This window comes from Plectropomus leopardus, chromosome 22, assembly GCF_008729295.1.
Source record: "Plectropomus leopardus isolate mb chromosome 22, YSFRI_Pleo_2.0, whole genome shotgun sequence".
NCBI classification, from domain to species: Eukaryota; Metazoa; Chordata; class Actinopteri; order Perciformes; family Serranidae; genus Plectropomus; species Plectropomus leopardus.
The window spans coordinates 13,058,480-13,083,721 of NC_056484.1; the positions used below are offsets into that span (position 1 = coordinate 13,058,480).

Consider the following 25,242-nt stretch of genomic DNA (forward strand, 5'->3'; position numbering starts at 1 on the left):
AAGTATATTCCATTTGATACGAACTAGCACAGTTCAAAATGTGCCTGTCATGAATGGGGCCAATAGCCCTGCTGTCGTTTTTATTCATTTATTTTGAAATATGTGTTTATTGAGCAGAATTAAACAAACATACACTTCAATTATTACAACAATTTAGCTTTTAAATTATTCTGAGCAAGAATCAGTAAAGATCTCCTATAATTCCCTGTTTTTTTTTTTTGTTAAATTGAGAAAATGCTGTATCATGTTCCGATGCCATACAAATCAGTCGACTCAAACTGGGCTGATTCAAAACACTGGACTCTGGCGAAATTGTGACCAGGCTGGACCAAAAACTTTCGTTCAGAATGTTGCATCGTTGTTGCTTAAAATGTTTGAGTTTGTTGCTATAATGTAACTCCTCTTGTCTCTCAACTTTATCTGTTCTCTAATGTACTGATGCGATCGATGGAGAGTGAACTGTATCCAGCGTGCTGTGCGACAGTGTTATAGTTACAGGCTTCATAGTTTGCATATAACACACTAATAAATGTGTCTCGTAGATCTCGAGAACTCGCACTCGACACTGCACTTCCTTGGGTCTTCAGCAATACACCCACTAAGTCAACTAGATAAACGCTTGTCAAAATAATCGAAGGACAGGCGGAAAGACCAAGACTCCTACCCTTTTAGTTTGATATAGAAAATTAATTATGCTGAAAAATCAATCATAAAATGATTACCCACTCTGTTTAATCCAGGTTTCACCTGTCTTTTTTATTATTTGTTCCACCCTGTAGTTTTATTGAGCAGCAAGTGGAAATTAATGGCGAGTCCACCTCCTCTAATCAGTGCTCGTTCTCATGCTTTGTGCTCACCACTTCACTATGAAAAATAAAAAAAATGAGGCATGAATAAGTCATTTATTGACTAACTCATAAATTCACATGCTAACTGAGTGGTGACACTCCTTGATATCTCTTGTGCACTGGACAGTCAAGATCTTGAGTTTTCTTTTCTCGTCATAGTAATGTAGAAATGTAAGATTTTAATGACACAGATTCCATTTTATATGTTTTTTCCCCGTCTCTCCACACTTTCCTAAAAAGCATGATCCGCTGGTTACATGGAGGTGTTTGTGTTCTGTGTCTGTAATGCTTTGTGTGACTTGTACTGCTCCGATGGGTTCATTGAGCACGTGTAACATACTGTTAAGCTATTTTATGGTCATTTGATTACGCCGTGGTATGCACAGTGTGTTTGTGTCCAAGTGGCCCTCTTGTCCTGTGGTGATGTGCTGTAATGTGCCTGAACGATGGAGTCATTTATCCCTCCTCAAGGGCAGCGGGGACGCGAGGAATGAGAGAGACAGACACAGGGAGAAAATGAGGATAAATTGGTGGGTGGGAGAGGAGAAAAGATTGGGGACTTAGAAAGAAAGGAGGTCTGGTCAAGAGACACACACACACACACACACACACACACACAACAGACTCGCATAGACAGATGTATGTTCACACACTTGAGGATTCGTGTGGAGTCACTTATCTGCTGAAGGGTGGCTGTGTGCGACAAGGTTAATGTCCCCCCTACGAAATCTCTTGGCGCTGAGGAGACGTGACAATCACACACACATACACACACTCTCTCTGTCACCTGCTGTGACCTCTCATTCTGTCCAGCAATGTGCATTTTTTTTTTTCATCCAGGATTTACGCCATTATTTATTTATTCATGATCCAAGTTTCATTTATAAGATTTTGTGTGCATGTGTGATGGTGTATGTTTCATACATTTGTCACTTCATTTCTAGTTTCTTCTTTATTTGTCACTATATGCGGCAAATAAATTTCTGCCTTTGGCGCCTTCCGGTGGTAGTAGCAAGAAAGCTTTCATCGTGGCAGACAGTTTCAATCAACCACCCACAGATTCGACCCAGGGACACTGAGATAATTTGACTGAATGCAGCACAAAGATTACACCATTCTTCACATTTTTTTACCCTTTCTACATGTATGCAATTTTGTTTTGAAATATATGTTTTCCCCTTATGTTAAAAAGACGGGAATTCTTTTCTCACAACCTTTGTTTAAAAAAAAAAAATCTTGGTACAAAATAAATGCAAAAATGAAAAAGAACTGTCTTTCTCCTCCTGTTGCAAAGATGGTAAAGTTAGTCGGCTAAAGTTAGTTCAATTTCTTAAAACACCTCCCAAGGATCTCATCACCATTGATTCCCTTTCAATATAAGGACAAAAAGAGCTCACTCAAACGTACGTGTGCTGCCCTAGACGTGAAAGTTTTCCTTCCTTTCCTCATTGAAAACAATCCTGCTCTCAGAATTGTATCAGCAGGTTTGACCGGGTTTGATCTAAAACCATCTTTTCTGGCAGACCAAATAACATTGGCACAGCAGACAGCTCCATTTGTTCGTGAAGTGTTGCAGCAACACGAAGTTTAAGTGTATGGCTGCCCCTTGAATGTCAGGTACAGGCTCAAACCATCAGTTGGAGACCCTCAGTCGACTGCAGTTACTTAAAGTCGAGCAGTTGTTTTTTCTTTGTTGTGTACTTCTGGTGACGTTTTGGTTTGGATAATCACAAACGCTCTGTTTTACATGTCCACACGCATAAAAAGTAACCGGAGTTCTTTAAGATTTGAAACTTGGAAGGCACAGATTTCTAGCTTCGTTTGTGTATGGACAAAAGGCCAAAACATAGAGGAAAAAATATCAAAAATATCTTCTTATGTGTAGGCCTTTGTCTCATTAATCCTCAAACAAAGATGGTAATGACACAAAAATCCTACAGTTGTAATCCTTTTTACCCTTTTTATTTGTTTATTTTTTTTCTGTAGCTCATGTTTTCATGTCTTGTTTTGGTCCGACAGAGTGGCGGTCAGACGGAGATGGAGGAGGACCAGCTCCCGCCAGACACCCAGCCTCCGCCACAGGAGGACCCCCGACAAGGAGAGCAGTCCTCTGAACGCGCCCAGCTTCAGAGATCGGCTTCAGCGGAGGCTCTGTTGGAGAACTTTGATCAAAGGGAAACTCCGATTGACATCGAGGAAAGGGGCGACCCTGCTTCCCAGTTCCAGTCCAAGCCTCTGTGGAAGCCCATTCCTCCCCTGCTGCCCGAGCCCGCCAGGGGCCGCACCACTGAGACCAGGGACCAGAGCTGCCAGACTGAGGAGCAGCTTCAACAGACCAGTGCCGGCAGCCACGGTCATAACACAGGTGGGTGAAGTTTTCTTCCCTTTGCATTTCCTGCCGCTTTGATTCATCCACCTACAGGCTAAAACTGTCTGTCAGCCTCCTGTAGCTTCACTGCCAGAGCATCAGAGTGGAGCTGACTGTGTGCTCCAAATAAAATCAAATGGTGTGTGTGCCCTCGAGGAAAAAATGGAAACAGGAAAAGGCGCTGAATTTAGTGTGCACTGCTGGTTTAGACTAACATGTAAAACATTTATGAAAGTTTTATTTGGAACTGAATGTATTACACCAGCTCTACTTGACAGTCGTGTTTATTCCCACCATGTAAGCTGTGGAGGGCATTAAATGAATAGACTAATGACACTCACAGGGTTTTTCCTGGCTCACCATCCTGATCGTGTGCCCAGCACACATGTGCATGTGTACTTTGCATTCAGCTGGCTCAAGGAAACGCTGTTTACAAGAACCGTTTGAGAGTTTTAATGATCATATGATTGAAAAAAACAAGATACTAATATCAATAATTTGTGGTGAAAATGTTTCATGGATCATCACTGGTTTCTATAATGTGAATTCCTCGATTATTCAGTGTTCATCTGCATTTTTCTGTGTTTGAGGTAATATTAGTTTGTGTATTGACGTAGTAGTTTATTGAGGTAGTAGATCACATCACCTGGTCAAGCTTTGTTTGAGACTTAGAACATGAACACAAATACTGAATAGTTTGTTAAAGAATTGTATTCTTCTGTCAAAATATTATTTACACAGATGTTCATCTCCTTTTGTTTTTGAAGCTTTAATATATAATTTTAAGAAATAAGCATCAGTATTCTTCTCTCACACACTTTTATAGGATACTTTTATAAGACAGCCTTTTCTGTTTTATTTAATTAGTTTTGATTATTTTACTTCCACTGTTAAATTGCTTTTATCAGCATATATGGCGGTGGTGATTTCATGCATTGTAATGAACTAACGTGATGTTTTACAGATGTGTGTTTGAACATTTGTACTGATGAACTGGGGAAAAGGTTTCCTTACATTGCATTGGTGTAAACATTGTAGTCTCAGTACAAGAGGGCATTCAGACAAACATATAGAGGTCACAGGGTACACAAGCACCGAGTGCAATGGCAGTTTAAACTCCAACTGCTAATATATAAAGTATCATCGCATGGCAGAAAAAAAATCATTTTCCTTTCTTTGTATGTGTGTGTGTGGGTGCGCCTGCGTCTGTGCCTGTGTCTGAGTGGTTTCAAAGACGTTACCAGCCTTACCGCTTCGCTGCAGATCACAACAGACAGCTCTTTTCTTCCTCTGTGGCAGTTTTGGCAGTGCACTGTGCTGATTACAATTGCGCCACCACACTGGCGTAATGCTGCAATTACAATGCAAATGACAGAAATCCACCAAGTAATATACATGTTAGAAAATAGTGTTTTCTATTATGATACTTGTCAGAGTTCTTTTGAGAGCTGGAAGTGGGACAAAGTTTGACAGAGGCAGCAACCTCATAATTCCCTCTGCAGGAAAAAACCCTGCACTAAATGAGTATGAATTTGGTCCTAACTAAAGAGAAAATGCTGGCTTGAAATGAGTCTGTGTCTTTAAGGTTGAGCTTCTCCTGAAACTACAGGCACTCTGTACTGTCAATTGTATTATTTCCTCAGTTGACAGTGTGTTTCATGATCCTAGAGCCATTGATATTGGATTATAAAATGTATTACACGGCTGTTAAATCTGCCGTAATGATGACTTAATGTTTTCTGCAGATTGCTGACAGGTTTCTTTCCTTCCTTGGCTCCTCTCTGCTTTCCTTTTACCACAGCTGTCCTCCTCCTTTCAATGCTTTCCCCAAAAAACAGATGTAGATATCAGACGTAAATACTGAGTTAATTTCTGACAATGCTGCTAAAGAAAGAGTTGCACATTCCTAACTTAAGGAAGCTGTTTGCATGAACCAACATTCCTGATTGGTTGATCTTTGACCCCATCGCAGAGGGGGTGTGTGGAGGTCGGCGGGTCGTTGACCTGCCCCGCTGGGATTATAGCTGTTTGCCTGGGAAAAGTGTGGGGGGATGGGGACAGGGAAAACACATTCTGTCACACATTAATACATAATCTCCGTCTCTCTCTGTGTCACACCCGCTCACACAGTTGTCATTCACATTTGTAGCTCTCTTTCTCTCTGCGCCTTTGTGGGTGTGTCGGTCTGTCTGCTGTTCATTTTGCTTTCTGTCTGTCTCTTACTCACCTAGACACACACACACACACACACACACACACACACACACATTGCATGTCTAACCCTGTGGTTTTGGTTTGTGTGCTTGTATGTGCATTCAAGCATGGGGCCAACAAGGCTCTAAACATGCAAAGCCTCCGTTTCTAGTCTTGTTATCTGACCAGAAATAATGTAATCTCAGAGCAAAACTGCAAAAAAAAAAAAGAAGTAAAAAATGATTTAATATATATGCTGGCATGAAATATTGTACTCTGATTGACAATAGTGCTTCTTGGTTAAAGCATAAATTGCAGTTTGCAGGCTGTAATTGAAGTGCTTGCTTCAAAACCGAACAAACAGTGGACATTTGTCACAGCTGGAAACACTGACAATGTTTTATTTGGAGCTTTGTCCCTGTCGTCGCCATTGCAAAATGCTCTTTTTGATGCAGCTAAAATCATGTTCTCCCAGTCACCTTCTTTCACAGCGATACAATGCGAGAAATTAGAAAGTGTTTGACATGATTACAGGGTCTGTGGTGGTGTTTGTGAGTGTAATTGGTCTGCTCTTGTGGCTGTTTACCCTGTTCTGTTTGTGTGCCAACTGCCATGAAAAGTTAACATAGCATTGATCTAAAATCTGAAAATATGCATGAAAACCAGTAGAATGAGGGCACTTTACCTCCCCACAATCCATCTTTGTAGTAGCCCCCCAGTGGGTCAGCCACAGTCGGCTTGCATTAATAATTTAGGAACCATAGCCCCAGTCCTACTTTTTTATTTTTAATGTTTAATACAAAAGAAAAATAATTTAGCACTCCGATCAATAAGATTAAAATAACTCCCTAAAGGGGCATTTGTTAAATTCTTTTTAGTGTTTTTCTGATTTAGACAGAAATTTGTTTTGGATTTTTAATTTTTTTTTTTTTTGAAAAGCAGAATGATTTGTTCTCTGCAGTGTTTTAGTGAGGATTTACGATCTGGCAGAAGGCAAGCCGACCTGTTTTGTTTAGAAAATAGACGTCACACAGATTATGAATTAAATCTCAGTTCTAAATTGCATATATTGCACACACAGTACATCAGGGATGGGTATCGTTAGGATTTCATCAATGCTACTACTCTTATTGATAGTCCTTATCAGTTTGGTTCCTAGTCAGAACCTCTGTCAGTCGTTTTCTTTTTATCCTTCACACGTTCCTGTACTTTTAGCTAGTTATATGGTACATGACAGTTTCTCTGTGGGCAAAAACAAAATAAAACTCACCAAAACCATCTTGGTTTTTCTTTTAAGTCATTAGGTTAGTTAGTCCACTGCTCCAACAATCACCAGCTCTGGTTTGGTTGAATCAAACCCTTAATTCACTGAGTTAAAAATTAAAATATACTGTTTTTCTCTGGGTTTTCTAACTGTGCTGTAGCAGCTGTTTTCAGTCCTGTTATGTTATTCCCACCTACAACCACTCAGTGTTGCAGTGTCTGCTAGCTCAGCTGCCTGTTCATCAGCAGAGACCAGAGACTCACCTCTGGCGGTGCATGCTGTGCACGAAAAACAGTTAGTTTAATAGAAAGAAGAGCGTGTATGTATTTTGGACAGTGTTCATGCTGTCAGATTTCCAAATAACCTGGTAAACTGTTGGACTGTGATACCACCCAAGCCTTTTTTGAAAAAATATAGTATTTTAAAAATGAATATAATCAGAACAGGATTAGAATTGAATATTATAAATATAACCTGTGGGATATTGGGGTATTTTAAAATTCTTGGATCAACAAAGCTTTCAAGATACCAGAAATGTTGAAGGTGAAGGCTGATTTCTTCACTGCTTTTACACCTTATTAGCAGATCAGTAATTCAAACGAAACAACATGGTTGCTGTTTTCCAGCCGACCCTGCACTCCACAGTGATTGAGGTTGAGCAGAAGCAAAACATTTTCCAATACACATCAATACGTTTCCTCCTGGACACACGTCATGTTTTGCCAGATAAAGTGGCACTGTGTGACACTCAAGCTGAAGTATCAGATGCTGCGCTGGCTCTGAAACGCTGTTGGACTAAGCACAAAAAATTTTGTCATCAGCATGACTCTGCCCCCCCCCCCCCTCCTCCCCACTGCATGTTTGCCAACAGTCTCACTTGAGCTGTTGTCCTCTGAACAAACATCACACGGAGATTGAATTTGGAAGAAATGTTTTTCATTAATCATTTAACGTCTGCTTACCGTGCACTTCCCTTCTGATATCGTCTTTGATAAAACCAAGGGATGTGTTTAATGATGAACTTAAATCATAAGGAATGACAGATGACCTGCTTTCTCATAGTCATCCTGTGTGTGTGTGTGTGTGTGTGTGTGTGTGTGTGTGTGTGTGTGTGTTAGCATGAAGGTAATGAGGTCAGAGTGAATCACAGTCTGATACAGACCTCTTTGTGTGCCTCTGATTGTGCCTGTCCTTTTAAGCACACCACAATATACTTTGCCTTACCGGGTCCCGAGTATTCCCAGGTGTCGACATATATCTCAGAGACTGTCACATTTTGATGTAATTATATGCTGGTTTTGATAAAATGCAATCTCTCTCTCTTTCATGCTCTCAAGGTCTGTGCGTGGAGCCCGGAGATCCTCCTCTGCTCCAGCAGCCTCTGCAGACCTCCAAGTCTGGGATTCAGCAGATAATTGAATGCTTTCGTTCAGGTTTGTGTCTTTGTGTTTTCTGATTATCTATTCATTTTTTTCTATTAGTTATTGTTTATAATGCAGGCACGGCGCATGTATTTCCAGACAAGAGTAATGACATGCTCTGTTTCTTTATGCCTCGCAATATTTAAAACTAATCCACCCAAGAAGATGAAAAAAAAAAGAAAAATGTACAATAATGCATTTGATTTAGAACCATTTTTATTAGAAAATAATATAAGTAGTCTGTCAACAGCAGTCCATCACTGACAACACATGCGCCGACTCACAATGAAAAGGACAACTCACTACCTGTTCAAGTCAGGATTATTGTACCATTATGCCGCCTCGCCATTCTGCATAAAAGGTGTGCTCATGTAATGGGGGGCAGAGTTGTCTCGCCTTTTAGCTAGCATGGGCGCTGCAACAAGGACATTGCTTGTGTACATGCAGCGCCATTTCTACGCCATGTCATGCCTCTCTTGATTCTGCAATGCCAGCATGCTGTCTAAAATCACACATTGGAGCAGCATGATGCTGGCATTGTTTGGTTCTGCGTAAAAATGCAAAGGAGGCATAAAGTACTTCATAGCAGCCCTGTAGCGCGATCTCTGTGTAAAAAGGTCTTATCTGTCTCTTTGGTTCATTGCTGGAGAGCATTTAACTTAACAGTGTAGCAGGAAATACCTCTTTTGCATTAACAGAGGCTTAACACGCCCAGATCTTGTGTTATACAAGACCTATTGAACCATGAAAGCAGAAAATCACATTTTTCAAAGCTGTTACTTTTTTTCTTTTTGTGTGCTCATATTCTAAGAAAGCCATATTGAGTGCTGTGCAACAACCAAAGATACACAGTTCTGACAGAGTAAAAGAGACACATGAAAAGACACCACAGAGAGTGTTTTGTATACATGTGTGTGACAGCTAGTTACAATGTGTGAGTCAGCCTGACAGTTTTAAGTCAGTGATTTTGAATGAAATGTGTCTGCACAGACGTGTGAAATGTCCAGCAAAGCATGCAACGCACGCAGCTGTACAGAGGACACACGTATGAGTCAGAGATCCAACAAAGCACTGAACACTTCCATGTGGACAAACTGAATTAAAATGAGTCAGCATGCTGATGACGACGATGGCAGATAAAGTGGAGGTGATGACAGCTGTGTCGCAAAATAGCACTTAATGCAAAGGCAATCATCATCGGAGTCCTTTAAAATGCCAGTGAGATCTTTATTGGGATAAGGCTTATTTACCTCACAGGTTTTTGTTCAGACTGGAATTCATCAGCGTCTTTTCTCCATTTTAAGCTCAACTTCAGACAGTCCCTTCCTGTTTTTGGTAAATGTTGTTTCTCAAACAGAGAAGGGAAGTCTAGTTTATAGTTGGACATTATTCATAATCATGGCAACCAGATTATTGTACTATTTAGTGATTTCAGTTTTCTGTTCTGCGCACCACTTAGGTCTGGTAGGAGCAGGGTAGCTAGTGGAGCCACTCATTTTGGGATTACCGCGAATAACACCGTTCCGACAAGGGATGCACAATGATATCAGCCCGTCATCGGTATCAACAGATACTGGCTTTAAAATGAAATATCGAATTTAAAAACCAATAATTTTTTGATTGTCATATTACACAAGAACGTTGAATTTTATTATTTTATTGTGCACAATGAATATTATTATTATAATAATTATATAATTATTATATAATTAATAATAATAATTATTATACACTGAAAAACATTGTATTTTATGTCTCCATTGCTGGTGGGCCATCACGAGAAGAGTATGCATAATATGATGATAATTCCACTACAGAAGAGACTAAAATAAATTAGGGGTGAGAAAAGTGGGTGTATTGATATTGGTAACGGTTATTGGCCAAATAAGTTATTGGCACATCGGATATCGGCATAAACATTTAAGTTTGACTTGACTTGTCAGTTGCTAAAAATGATAAAATTATCATTGATATGGGCTTCTTATATATGATCACCTGATGGGGAGACCAGAAAAAAGCGGTGTAGAAAAGCCATATCCAATCAGATAATGAGGATGCATTGCACTTGATTGATTGCTCAGGTGGCCATGTGCACATGGTATGTGTCTTACACTTCTCCCTGTTATCACTGTAAGTAATCCTCACTGTTGTTCTTTGACTCGCAGGCACGAGCCAGCTGAAGCACATGCTGCTGAGGGAGGTGGACACCATCTTTGAGTGTAAACTGTGTCGCAGTCTGTTCAGAGGACTGCCCAACCTCATCACACACAAAGAGTACTACTGCCTATCACGGCTGCCGGAGCCCAACGGTTAGTGACACGACACATTAGGATGCAGACACACTCACATACACTCGACTAGAATACATACTCGTTGACAAACGTAGCTCTTAAAATTCAAAGCACCAACGAAACAGCAAAGGTAAAACCACCATGAACTCAAAAGCAAAATCGATGAGCAGAACAGGTAAAATCTCTAAGAGCCGAGCCCAGAAGTTTTGTGCGTGCTTAGAACATACAAATGCAAACGTGTACAGATCACACAGACAAACGGGGACTCCTTGAACAAAGGGGGAATCAAACTGACTTGAGCTCGTCACCCATACACGCCCAGTTTACTCACCACACATACAAAACCATGCACAGACTCGTTGATTACTTAAACGTCTCCTAAGGCTTCTCCACTCTTATATTCTGTCACTCCAAGGTTTCTTCTCCCTCTTTCACGCCATCTGTCTCCTACTCATTATTCCCCTCTTATCTCCTCTGTCTGTACACGGCGCCTTTTCATTCCTTTGCACACAAACTCACATGCACATAGTAACACATTCAATCCATCAATCATTTCCCTCGCTCAAAGTGCAGTTTCTCCTCTGCTCTGCTCTCATATCGGTAAGGATATTGACTTTGATCCGGCAGCATTTGTGTTTTATCTACTTCTCATTAGCCACAGCATGTGTCCACGTCTCTATTCTTTGCTGCTTAGAAGTGGTGGGAGATTCAGGCAAAGCATGAAGCCTTCATCTCTGTTCTGATTCAGCTCTCCTCTCCTCCTAAAAGAGAAATCAATCTGAACACAAACGGTCAATTATCTTTTGCTCAGTTTTATCCACTGTAATGATTGTTGTTGTAAAAAGAGCTTTGTTTCGTCACATCTTTCCTTTCGCTGGTGGTCTTAATTAAGTTGTTCTTTGGCTTAATTTTTCTCAATCAAGAGTCCATTACTAGTGGCTGAAAGTGTATTGTATTGTTATTTTGATAAATGACTTAATTGGTGTGTGTTTGTCACCATTGAGACGAAGAGCATTAATTGTGTGGTTTCGCATAAACAAAAGGTTTTTTTCCTTGAAACACTCCATTTTTCACCACCTAGCCCTGACACTGAACCTATACAGTCTCCAGTGATGATTTGTGACCCATTTTTAGAGTGCCCAAAATTCAATTCCTCTCTTTCTATCCTCCCTTTATCTCCTGCTGTAAAGACATAAACTAACACATTTACCCGAAGAGGAATATCCTCATAAAGGAGGCTTTAGAGAGGCAAAATAATTGTTCTCACTCTAAAAGAAAGCGCTGTGCGGATAAGAGTATGTGCCGAACCAAAACTGCATAAACAGAAGATGTTTTGTAGCCAGAGACCCTCATCTTCTCCAAATGTAGTCACACAAACCCATCCACATTGTGCCTTTTCTGTGGGCATTTTGAAAGAGCTCAGTAACACAAAAGAGAATTCAGGAGAGGAGAGTGACCAGCCTCTGAGGAATCATGTTGTCTTTTTGCATTTTTGGGACTTTTATCTAATGCAGAATTTGCCACAAGGAGGCTGGGGTTCAGTGTTGAGCTCAAAGACATTGTGAGAAAACAGATACAGATAGGCTGTGCATCCTTTGGCTGGTCAGGGTTTTAAGGTGATGACTTCATGGCTGAATTAATTTTCATACATTTTATGAACAGGATAAGGATAGGTTCATTATCTACTTCTATCTAATATCAAAATTAAGGCCTTGTTAAGACTGCCAAGGCAAATCAGTTATTTGGCATTTCTAGACTGATTTTTAGAAAGTCTCGTCCTATTTTTCTGTTTGTGTATGTGTGTTTTTTTTTTATCATTTTGTGTCCCGTGTCTAGCAAACGGAGCTTGTCATGAGTTCTTTTTTTCCCTCAGCAGCAGTTTGAGGAGTTTGAGTCGCGTGATGGATGATTGATCTTTTGATCCAGTCAGCTGATCAGATCAATGGTTGAGAAGAGCTGCTGCTGCAGACTTTTGGACCCACCACAATGAACACTTATGTGTCACTATCACTGTGCCTGATGTTCCGCTGCTCCGTCTGTGCCCAGAGTACACTCTGCTCTCCGTGTTGTGCAGCCATTAACCAAGAAGTTCATATATTTCAACAGCAAAAACACATTAGCTTATGTTGATAACATTAGCAAAATCATATGTAGCCAGTGCTAAGGAAGAACCAATTCAGTTCTGGAACAGATGCAAATCATGGGGTGGATACACTGATTATTTTTCACTTTTGTTGATATTGCAAAATAAGATGTATGGCCTTGGGAGATGTCTGCACTTTGTGAGTGCCCTTCTAGTTTTAAATGAATTATATTTTGTATTGTTCTTTTCCAGGTTCGTCGGGTGATGACAGACAAAGCGTTGCCATTAAGGATTTACTGGACGCCATATATCCCAGAGTCCCAGACTACGTGGTCCGACTGGAGCCCATTCAGACCACTACCAAGGCCGTGTTCCAGTACCTCACCACAGAAGAGGAGCTGGCTAGATATCCATCGCACACACCGAGGTAGGTGGTATACACTGATGGATTAAAATGTGCTGGTACTTTTAAAATTGGTTACTTGGTTTGTTGTTCACAGAGAAACATGATGTGCATTATCTAGACAAATCCAGTTTGTGCAATAGCCTCATCATGTGAGTGGGATTTTAAACTACTTCCAGCATTTCCCCATTTTTTACTGTTTGTCTCTTTGTCCCTCATAGTGCCAGAGAGAGTCCGGTAGCATGGGAAGGTGAACAAGTGGAGGGTGTGGACAGCAACCAGCAGAGCCAGGCAGGAGCGTCGGAGAGCCACGGCAGCCCGGGACACAATCAGGGACAGAGGAGGTGGGAGGCTGAAGAGGAGACTAAAGAGGAGAAGCCACAGCATGAAGATGAGGGCTCCACTAGTGGGGTAGGTGACTGGAAACATCAAGAAGCAAAAGTATCAAAGTAAAGTCGGGCGCAGTGATAGTCGTGAACATGTATTCTCACATACTAAATGGTGATCTAATTTTCCACAAACCTTGCTCACCGTAGTTAGCCATTATCTCTCTTTGCTCACTCCCTCCCAAACAGGTTGAAGATGTGACAATATCCTGTTGTCTGTGTGGTCAGGACTTTAATTCGCGCCGCAGCATCAGACGTCACTGCCGCAAAATGCACCAGACCAAACTGGAAGAGCTCCGAAAGTTCACAGAGACACGCACAGTTCCCACAAGCCTGCTCTCTATGGTGAAAGGTAAGAGTTTATACAAATTACAATTAAATACTACAAAAAAGATTGAATTTGATGATTTAGAATTAATAGTCTGTATGTCTCACAGTTTACATATGAAATAATAATCCCTTTTGTTGTTGATGGAGGTCGGCCGAGGACTCTCAGCACACCTACTGGAAAATCCTGCCCAGTGTGCCTCAAAACCTTCGCGACCAAAGCCAACGTACGCCGTCATTTTGATGAAGTGCACCGCGGTCTACGGAGGGACACCATCACACCAAGCATCGCCTCGCGGCCTGGCCAGCCCTTCTCTCTGGAGGTCACGCCCCCCAAGAAGAGCAACAGCGCCTCTCCAACGCGCAGCCACAACTCCAAGTCCACCCCTGTCAACTCTAAAACGACTGCCTCAAACCAAAACCAGCCCAAACCTCAGAGTCAGGCATCAGCCTCTCCACAGACGGCCCCGGCCTCATGTCGCTGCACGCACTGCAAGAGGAACTACAGCTCTCAGGTTTGTTTGTTGTCCTGCTGGCTGCTTCAAACTTCCATACCTTTTGGTTTCTTAAAAGTCTCAGGCAGCATGATGTACATTCAACTTGGTCTTGTGGGTGATATTTTATTACCTTACAGGAATAGTTCAGATTTTTTTTTTAAAATGAGTTGTATGAGGTTCTTCTACATAGTCACTGTATTACCACAGTAAATGGTAGTCGACTATTTCTATAAATTGGTATGAATAATCATGTTTACTTTAAAGGAGGAAAATGTGCTCAGGGCGCCTGTCCATGAGCAGCCTTCTCACTCTGACATCTCTCCATTTACTGCAAGTTCTGTTTGTGCATGTGTGTGTATCTCAGGCCTCTGTGTTTATGATATAACAACAGATTGAAAACACTGAGAAAAATATTTTAGTGTATCCTCTTCTTCTGTATCAATTGATCCTCATTTTTTTTTCCTGTGCATTTCAGCTCATGTTGAAGAGACACATGCGTATTGTCCACAAAATATACAGCATCAAAAGTAACAGGCCCTCCACCACTTCAGCCTCCTCTACTCCAGCAGCCACTCCTAACAGTAGCAGCACTAATGTAGGCCCAAGCAACAACATCCGAGTAAAAGAGGAAGCAGTAGAACCTTCAGAAGAAGAGGAAGATGGTGACGAGGAGGAGGAGGAGGAGGAGGACATTGACAGCAGTCCGGCTCCATCTCCTAGTGACAGCACTGGGACAGCTAAAGGTGTTCCTGTGGCACACAACACAATGAAGGTGAAGGAGGAGGAGGCACCATCGAGCCCAAAGATGGCGCCGCCCTTATCTTCATCATCCTCGCGTGGTGGCAACATGTGCAGCGGCGGCCTGCCTGCCAAAATGACCAAACTGTCAGTGGGTTTTGACTTCAAGCAACTCTTCTGCAAACTGTGCAAACGACAGTTCAGCTCACGTCAGAATTTAACAAAGCACATCGAGCTGCACACGGATGGCAACGACATCTTTATTAAGTTCTATCGCTGCCCTCTCTGCCGCTACGAGTCACGCCGCAAACGTGACGTCCTGCGTCACGTGACTGTGGTGCACAAGAAGTCATCTGCATACCTCGCCAAGATCATGCCCAAACTGGAGAGCAGGGCAGTGAAGAGGCTCGCCGAGGTCGTACTCAATAGTACGACCCCAAACAAGAGGACAAGCAGCAGCGCCAAAGAGGAAGTGAACGGACGTCACGCTTCTTCGTCGTCGTCCTCCTCCTCTCCCTCACCTCCTGTCACTCGCAAGCAAGAGTGCTCCACACCTGCCCCAACCACCTCATCAGCTACCTCCATCTCCTCTTCCTCCGCCCCGCCTCCTGCCCCCGTCACGAGGAAACAGCAGGACCTCTCGTCTCCCGCCTTCACCCCGTCCCCTCCTGTCACCAGAAAGCAGGAGAGACAGCAGACCCTCCAGCCTCGTCCCATCAGCCCCCCGCTGACCCGCCGCAGTGAAAAACACACACATCAACGCAACTCCTCCTCCAGCACCAGCTCGTCCGGCAATCAAACTCCACACACCCGCCGGCACGACGGCCAGTCAGAGAGCAGCGGCACATCCTCGTCCTCCACTGAAGTCAGAGTGACCAAGAATTTCTCTCTCCACGCCTGCGACCAGTGTGGACGGGCCTTTGCCAAGAAGGTATTGGATTTTCAATTACTGACATAAATCTCCACTCAATAACAACACACTTTACTAAACTTAAAGGGAATGTTCTCCCCAAAGTCAGATATACATATCCAGTAGTGCGTTTTTCAATCTAGATTGTTTGGGTGAGTTGCAGAGTGTTGGAGATATCAGCTGTCGAGATGTCTGCCCTCTCTCCAATATAATGGAACTGGATGGCACTCAGCTTGTGGGGCTCAAAGCACCAAAAATACATTTTAATCCACAGACATTGTTGTAGGAACTAACAAAGTTCTACAGTGAAACTTATGCGCTGTATCAACTCCAGTCTGAGGTTGCATTGTTAGGGCGTACCCTGTGGTGGATAAGATGATCAGGTTGTGCCATCATGACGACTTAAGATGAAGAGCAATGGTGTCTATGACCTAATATTTTATTGATATCAGTGTGTTGATTTTTTTTTCTTTTTGTTTGTTTTTTCAAGGGACAGTCCATGAACACTTCCTTATGTGCAGTGATACAGTTGCTGGGTGTAGTTCAGTAGAAAGTATTAAAAATAGTTCTTACATGAAACTGTTCACAACAAGGTGTGTGGATTATCTCCAGTAAAAAGGTCATGATTTCTGGAAAGAGACATTGCTGTAGAGTTTGTCAAATGTATTTTTTTGCCGGTTTGAGCACCACAAGCGGAGTGCCGTCTATTTCCATTATATTGGAGAGAAGGCAGACATCTCTACAGCCGATATCTCCAACACTCTGCAACTCACACTGAAGCAGTCTAGACTGATAAATAGCAGCTCAGGTAAGAGGAGAACATTAGGAGAACAACGAGACATTATAGACACCTGGGGAATTTGGAGGGCCATTTTTCACTTAATTTTGTATGTTTTGATGATGTTTAGGGCAAAAATAACAGAAAGTAATCTGTAGATCATGTATCAAAATGCATCAGCTGAATAATGACATCCTGTTTTTACCCCTGAGAAGAACGAGGTCTTTGCTTAATCTGCGCTCTGCCCATTGTTATATTAAAGATGTCTAACCAGATAGTTTAACTCCGTGTATCTGTGAACTGTGTATGGATCTATTGAAGGCGAATGAGCTTTTCTTTAAATTGTTTCCTCAGCTGTACCTGGAGTCTCACAAACGAAGTCATCGCAACGCGGCGACGGCAGCAGCCAGCAGGAGGAAAGGAGTCAGCACCCGCTCCAAATCCCTGGTCTGGTGAAACACACACACACACTGTAAGAACACAAGAGGGTTTACCTGCTGTACAAGGACTCTGCACTTCATCGCTGTGTACCTGTCCTCGTCTCATTTATTTTTGTGTGTGGTGCTGCAGCTTTCTCTCTGGATAAGCAATGCAGCCTATCCCTGTTGCCAGTGCAAATCCTCCCACAGGCTCTGTGTGTGGGTGTGTGTGTGTGTGTGTGTGTGTGTGTGTGTGTGTGTGTGTGTGTGTGTGTGTGTGTACACGAGCAACTTGGTGAATGTCTGTGTGTGTGAGTTTGCTTGTGCTACATGAGTTTCCTTTGCAGCGAGAGAGGTGTGTGTTTATGTTTGTGTAGAGGACCGTTCCCCAGGGCAACGATAAGACGCCACGATCATTCTGCAGGCTCTAATTGACCACTGAGCGCGTTTACCAGCTGTTTCCTGCGTTCTCCCTCCCGCTTGATTTCTCCTTGTATCAATCCTGTCATTAGAAATCTTCCCCTTTGTCTAACTGTCACTCTTTTTTTTTGGATCCTTCTTGTCTTTCCTGATCTTTCCCCCTTTTCTGTATTCTCTTCTTCCTTTTGTTTTCCTCTTTCTTCTTCTTCTTCTTCTTCTCCTTCTTCTTCTCTCTCTCTGCTCACAGTCTGGTCCGCTGGGAATAATGGACGAGCGAGCCTCTAACAATGAAGAAGCGACTCAAAAACGTTCAATTGGGAAAATAATGGATGAACCGAAGGAGCATAGATGAAGGAAACAAACAAATAAAAAAGGAACAATGGAGCACGATAGAGGAGTGGAGTACAAAGGATTTCCACCTTTTTGCTTAAGAACCAAATACGTATTGTTGGAATCTGACTTTGTTGATTTGTATAGTTTCATTATGAAGCCGGCTGACTGGACGGTGGCGCTGCTATCCACGGAGAGACCGTAGCGAACAGAAGATTCTCTCCCAACTGTATACATCTGTATTTACCTACAGCAGTATGTAAATATAGATCCATATACAGATGGAAGATTGGTACTGCTTTACAAAGGATGACGGTAGATTGCGAATGTGTGTGTGAGTGAGAGTGTGTGAGAAAGACGAATGGAATCAGAACTGGATCCACAGAAAATAGACTGGAAACTACTTTTTTTTCCCTTTTTTTTTTTTTTTTTGGAGACCCTTGCAGTCCCACACAGATACACAAAACATATTTGGGTCCTTGGCTTTCAGCATTTTATCACTTTTATGTACATTTCACACCTTATATAGTGTTTCTCGGGTGTTTACAATTTGATATATCAAGACCACTTGCTCAGCTTCACAACTGATCAACAGATAATTCATTTTTCTATTTGCCTTCATTTCCCTGACATGTCCCCACTGACAAATGGAGCTCAGTTGTGCCCTGCTATGTAAAAGCCCAGACACACCAAACCTGGATCAAAGAAGTAGTGCCGATGAACTGTTGCATCACCTCATGTTGCCCGTGTCTCGGCCCGAAAGTTACACCTGAACACACCACACAGACTTAAGCCAGCAGCCAAAAAGCACCTATGCAATGCGCTTCTGTCAGAGGGAATAACTCTTGATAGCAGCAGGTGACGGTAGTCTGTATTCGTCTTTCAAAAAGGGCAACAGGAAGACCAACACAAAAAGCTGTTTAGCCAGTTAGCACATTAACAGCCTGATGCTGAAAGAATGCACCAGCGAATAAAAGAGCGTCACAGACCGTTTCTGCTAAAGAGCTCGATGGCTTGTATAATAATCTCACCCATTATAATATATGTTTGTTTCGACCTCACGGCCTCTTGACTTTAGCCCTTTGCTTGCTTTCCTCTCTTCGGTTTCACTCAGTTACGGGGTCTGCCATCTCTGACATCAATTCAACATGCTGAATCATACAAAAAAAAAAAGCCAACTAGTGCCAACGGTGCCAGACAGCACAAAAACTAGAGCGATAGACGCTCACTGAGAGCTGGACATTGACCAATGACCACCTGCTTGGTGTGTCAGGGCCCTTACAACGAGAAACTATACCCAAAGTGTTTTCACCGATAAGTCCTCAGAAGTATAGCTGCTTGAAAGTTAAAACCTTCATTTTGTCACGTAAATGTTGCAAATGTGAGCCGTTCGTAAACTGATTTAGTTTTATCTGCTTTGTCAGGAACAATGGCAGCTGGAGTGAATTTGTTAATTATAGGGTACGCTCAAAGTATGAGGTATATTTTTAGGTTTCCCTTGAAAATTGTGTGTGCTTTTAAAAAAAAAAATCAGTTTTGAGAGGTCAACTGTTTTCTCATATCTTGCTATTTTGTTTCGCCCTTTTTTATTTGACTGCATGTGAAGAACATTTGGAATCCTTGTTTACTTTACTTTGACCGTATCTTGTATTACCTCCATATAATAGACGACATATTGACAGCCTGGCTGTGAAAGAACCGTCAGACTGTATGAAACAAGTCCTCAATAAGAGCCTGTTTATTCCTGGTATTGACATGCGTTTCTGTAATTCGTTCACAAGAGGGCCGTCAAGACACATTGCTCACACTCATATCTGCTCACACCTGTGTCTATCTTGCGTCTTCAGCTGCCACTTGTGTTCAGATTTTGTTACTGCCTAAGTCACTTACATTAGAAGGTCCAAGGGCTCTGTGCATATTTATTACTTTGTCTTGCTAGCATGCTCATTATGCTGCGTTAATACCACGAGCAACACAGAAACAGCATGACCAGCTACATTATCGCAGAATCGCCATTAAAGTGTGTCTGAAACGCTCGTTAGCATAGTTTTGTCCTCATAGGCTTGTGCGTGTCTGCTGCTTGCCACAAAGCACCTCAACTGAACGTCAGCTACAGTTTGTATTTGGCCGCAAAAGTTTCTGTGCTTTTGATCAATGTCCGATTATGTCCCTTTTTGCACCACAAGGCGCAAAAAGTGTGAGTTAACTAAGATGAATTACAGCACCGCAGCTAGAAACGAAAAAAATGTGATTGGTTGTGCTTCACCGCATCATTGGAGCGTTGACAAAAGCCAGTTAAACTTTGATCTGTAGTGCGTCACAGCCATCAGCAGCGACAAGTGTCGGGCGTCAGTTTGTAGCTTTGTGTTACCAGCTTCCATTGAAAAAGACTTGTAGACTGTTGTTGCGTCACTAGTAATGTTCACACAGCACAGTTCAACATGTCTCCAATGGAAGGTCCTGTGACATTTTGTCCAATTCATGGTAAAATGAGCAAGTTACTACGTCCTGCATTCATGTTGCAGTGTTTACACTACGGAAGATATATCGTCCGACCACCTCGACATCACAGTGCGTCTTGGTGGTCATTTGCACTCGTATTTGGCGCTGTCCACCTGAGATGCGCGTTAATATCAGGTGTAAACAGGCTTCAAGACATCAGTCTGTGAACTGACGTTATGTTCGGAAATGAGATGACCATTTAGGGGAAAAAAGTGACACTGACTAACAGGACTCAGTATGATGATATGAAACAATACAAGGTGATACAATGATGGTATAACATTTTACAAATGCTTAATGGATTAAATCACATTCATTTTCTTCCAAATATGGATTTTTTAAAAATATATATATATATAACAGCTCAGTTTGACTGCTAACTCTTATGTTGTGGGGCGAAACATCAATCTATCAAATTAACACCTTAATTACCCCCTATGGTAAATCACTTGAGTTAATGTGTGAGAATCTCATTCACGGTGTGCAGGGAAGATGGGACTGCAGATTATTATCAAGGAGTAATGTGTGTTTTGAACAGATTGGTGTTACAGTAACAGCCATAATATGTTAGAAACCATTAACTGGAAGGTTTTATTTTCTGTTCAGTGATATATATCGTTGACCGCCGTCATCTTGATTGAAGCAGACAGCTGATGATATGTTGACGTGTCTCAGTTGTTTGGGAATTTGTGGTGCTAATCTTGATCATAATGGTCCAAAATGTGGGAGCTGCAGTGGGGAACAAAAAAAAAAAAGAGAAAGCAACATGCCCGGGTAAAATAAACAGTTCTAATCTCCAAACTTAAAAGTTTACATTAAACTTTTCGTTCCATTAACACACAAAAATGCCGGGCCTCATTTAAATTGTGAACTTTTTTTTTGTACTCAAACCTTGAGGGGGCTGCATTTGTTTAACGACAGGTACCCCCGAGGTAGTCTTTGAAACACTGGCACGAGTGGGGAGGAAAGTGCTTGAGGAAGACCAAATGTAGATATGTCTTAATGTTCAAACAGAAAGCCATGAAATGGAACAAAACCAGAAAAAAAGGAAAGACCAAACTTTATTTTTACAAGTGAAAACGCTATGACGACAAGGTCTTGAGAACATGTATATATGGATTCATCCTGCACGGATGTTATAGTTATAATAGTTATATTAGTCACAATAGTTACTGACTTGTACTTAACTGTTGGTTGACCATACGCTTCGAACATGTCCGACTAGTTCCTGCTCTGTTTAATACCGAGGCAAGTTTGTTCCACCATTAGTTTTTTCATTCCTTTTTGAAGGAGGTTTTTGTTGGAATGTGTCGAGATGAGAATGGGAATCAAACCTCAAGAGACTCTTTTTTTTGTTGTTTTGTCATTTTCTTTCCTCATCAGCTGTAACATGTTATTAAGCTTACCTTCTAGAGAACTTGAGACGAGTTAGAGAAGCCTTTCAAATGTGACAAGAATGTTAAACCAACCACTTAATAAATAAAAATGTACTGCTTCAAACCTCACAGGGGAGTTCTGTGTGCGGGATATTTTTTTTTTTTTTGTGCTCAGGTATGAGTCATATACTTCCATCAATCATGTTTGTTTACTGCATTTTGACATTTAATTTGCTTTCTCAGGAATTATATCTTTGAACATTTACATTTTCACTTAATTATTGCAGATTTAGAGTTTCCTCTCCCACATTGCATCCTGTGCGTCATTTCTTTTGACATGTCAGAGTGATGCAGGGATTTATGCCGCTGACGCCAACAAGGGGCACTGTTTCAATGCACGTTGACTCAGAAACGACTTAAAAAACACATTTGTATTAACTACATGTGCAATTTTAAAGGATCTGAAGGAGAATAATGATGTCATCAGAGTTTTCTTCTTTGGCTTTGAGATTACAAAGGTATAGCAGAAAGTCTGGGTTACAAACTGGGGCTGTGGGGGGGATAATCAACTCAAAGGTCAAAGGTTATCTTAATTTATGACTGTGCCGGACTGTGGTAATATTTTATACATGTATGCATCTTCACAATGCAGACATGCCCTGGATACTGTCTACCATGGAGCTCTGAGATTTATCACAAATCTCAGAGCCCAAACTAAACTGTGATAAAGGGACATTTAAGTATTCTGTACCCTAAGCTTTGAAACAGCTTTAAACTTACCTAAATCTTCATAAGATGATCCCATTTGATGTTTTTTGAAGTGTTTCTAAATGATTTAGAAGCAGGCGCATCTGCCTGTTGATGCTTTGAATGATTGAATGTTGTTTTTTGATTTTTTATCATTTCTGGAAGTACATTGTTTTCATTTTGAACTGTTTTAACCTGGTCAAAATCCTAACTTGTCAAATACCGACACTTGGACATCAGATACAGACGCACAGAGGCACCTTTAAGCGGCGGTGTGACGCGCACCAGGTGGCAGCATTTGATGACAATGCAAGCAACTGCCAGTATAAAGAGAGAAAGTCCACATTGCGTAAGTGGGTCAAACAAACTGTGGACTGTCTCCTGGGAGACGGTTGTTTGTCTCCCTTGTAAAACCAAAAGTTAATCAAGTTATTTTAATAACAACGGAGTGTGCCAGCATGTAGCATGCTATTGCTCTGCTGCTTTTGAGCATTGTTTTTCTCATCTGTCTTTTGCAGGTTCTCCAGCTTTATAGAAGGTTCTTTGGCTTTATAGACGTGCAGTTAAATCACTGCAGTAACCCTCTAACCAACATTTTGCTTCCTCAGTGTTTTTCAGGGAAGACGAGGGAAAGTTCTGAAGAGATAGGGCTAACCTCAAAGGAAACTAAATTCACCTTTGTTTTATTGGCGACTTGCAAGGATCCTTGATGCTCACCTGGTCCAAACATCGGAGGTCAGTGCAGCAATATGTAAGTAGCATTTTACTGCTGTAGTTGGTAAAGATGAGGCTCTTCTTCATTTAGTTCATATATTGTACAGTTTAATCTGTAATAATGCATTTTTTGTAACCCTACTTCTTTTTTTCGGTAACATCCTCCAATGTTTCTGGCTTGTTGGTAATAGTATGGAGACTTAAGTAACTAAAATAGCCCAAAACACACACACACACACACACACAGTGTATATTTCTAAATACATCTTATGTTTTGTATGTTGTATATTTTGGAAATTAAATAACTTATATATATGTCAGATAAATGTAGTGGAGTAAAAAGTAAAATTTCCTTCTTACATGTGATGAAGTGGAAGTTTTAAGTATTATGAAGTAAAAAATACTGTGCCAAAGTCTTAGGCCACCGTCAATTTTTAGCAAGGTTATAATGATCATACATATTTATTTCTCAGTAGTTTCTTTACTGAAATACAACACATAGGACTGCACATATTCCAACAGGCTAAAGTTTTAAGTATTTGATCTTTCTCTCCACTTTGCATGTCTTGAACTGTCTTGGGAAGAAAATATAAGATTTATTTACACCAGGTTGCATTCAAGACATGTCCAAAGCTCACTATTGATTGTTGACCTTTTTTTTTTATGGTTGCACGATTCCATGTTTTACACTAAATATTGATTTCAGTGTGAAAAAGCCATTTTGTTTGGACTTTTTGGAGTTTTAATGCATTGTACATTCTCTGCATTCTTTATATTTAAATAAAGAGAATGAGAAATTATATATATCCTCATTACAACTTCGCAAAATCAACAAATCAGTGGCCTAAGACTTTTGCACAGTACTGTACCAACCAATTTTACCACAGTACTACACAGTAGTAAATGTACCAAGTTGCAGTCCTCCGCTTCAGATTTACCTCTGAGAAAAAGCACAAATCGTGACATGCCACGCAGGTGAATTCCTCTACTGTCATTTTTCAAAGTGCTGTCTCTCTGTTGCAATGACGCAACTTTCGCCACGAGATGACGCCATTGCTCCGCGCGCCTCCACCCCTCCGCCGCAGCTGCGAAGCCACAAATTGGACATGTTGCGCACATCTTCCACATTGTCACATGAGAGAGAACACCCTGGCCTGTTTCGATTGCCTGCTTTCTCACTTTCCACACAGCTTATCAAATTGTTATTACACAGCAGATGGGATGCGGTTCATTTATTTAATTCCATTCCCCACAAAGAGCCACGGCGCTATGGTTTTACAAGAGAGGGGGGGATCAATGGGCGCAGTAAATATGGATTGAAGTTCGGGCAATTAAGAGTGTGGCGCAACGCCTCTGTGAGCATATTTTGATGACTTATTAATGTGCTCAAATAACCAAAGCCCTCCATTGTGGAAACTATCGATCCGATTGATTAGTAATAAACTTGATTGAATGTGTGGACTCTGCTGGAGCGACAGTTGGTGCAATTAGACGATGATTTGGTGCGGGCGCGCGGAGCGGACTCGATGCCTGAGATACATATGTTTCATGTAGAGTGTTTCATTTGGCTCGTGCGCTGTCCCTTTCAGCACCGAGAGAGAGGAGCTGGGGGAGAGGAGCGTGCGCGCGCGGAGACCGTTGGAGCAGCGCGAGCGGACTTCACGGGGAAGACGGGTTTCTACTGCAAAGTCCGGGGAGCTCAGAGAGGAGCATGGGTGAAAATCAGGTGCGTTTTGCCAACATTATTGATCATGGCTGACAGATTCCGTGCATGATGAATTCCTCTGCTCTCTCTCTCTCTCTCTCTCTCTCTCTCTCTCTCTCTCTCTCTCTCTCTCTGTATCTGAGACTCATTCTTGGGTATTGACTTCATTACAGGCAGCATCCCTTAAACAAGCGCGGGGTTCATAATTGCGTTTTCACCACTAAAAATCACCTCTTCTGGTCACGACGGAGCACTTTTTGCCTCCATTTATCTCCTACATTTATCTCCTACATTTCTTCTTTTTCTTCGCCTTGCGGATGGTCTAATTTTCTTTAAATCCGTTTGTTTTTGCTCTTGTGGAAAAAAAAACCCACCTGACTCCAGGAGGACTGATATTTTGGGGAGGGAAATAAAACTGCTGAGCTCCGCAAGGAAGTTGCCCGAGGCGGACAGGGACCCCGAGGAGGAGTCCGCGCGGAGGAGGCAGGAGACGGCACCCCTCATACACTATTGGATCAATTT

At 41.7% G+C, this 25,242-nt stretch overlaps 2 protein-coding genes across 2 annotated transcripts in view; both read left to right on the forward strand.

Moving 5' to 3' along the window:
• The window catches only part of znf800b (zinc finger protein 800b), a 41,967-nt gene extending 20,289 nt beyond the window's left edge, over positions 1-21,678 (forward strand). Inside the window, 10 exon segments of the mRNA XM_042511385.1 lie at positions 2,868-3,213; positions 8,011-8,106; positions 10,260-10,403; positions 12,721-12,895; positions 13,093-13,282; positions 13,447-13,609; positions 13,735-14,099; positions 14,557-15,750; positions 16,862-16,979; positions 17,594-21,678. Of these exon segments, the coding sequence (XP_042367319.1) occupies positions 2,868-3,213; positions 8,011-8,106; positions 10,260-10,403; positions 12,721-12,895; positions 13,093-13,282; positions 13,447-13,609; positions 13,735-14,099; positions 14,557-15,750; positions 16,862-16,963 (2,775 nt within the window). The 3' untranslated portion in view covers positions 16,964-16,979; positions 17,594-21,678.
• Positions 21,679-24,652: 2,974 nt separating this feature from the next.
• The window catches only part of grm8a (glutamate receptor, metabotropic 8a), a 297,183-nt gene continuing 296,593 nt past the window's right edge, over positions 24,653-25,242 (forward strand). The window contains exon 1 of the mRNA XM_042511145.1: positions 24,653-24,741. The gene's annotated coding sequence lies outside the window, so the exon portion shown is untranslated. The remainder of the gene's footprint in view (positions 24,742-25,242) is intronic.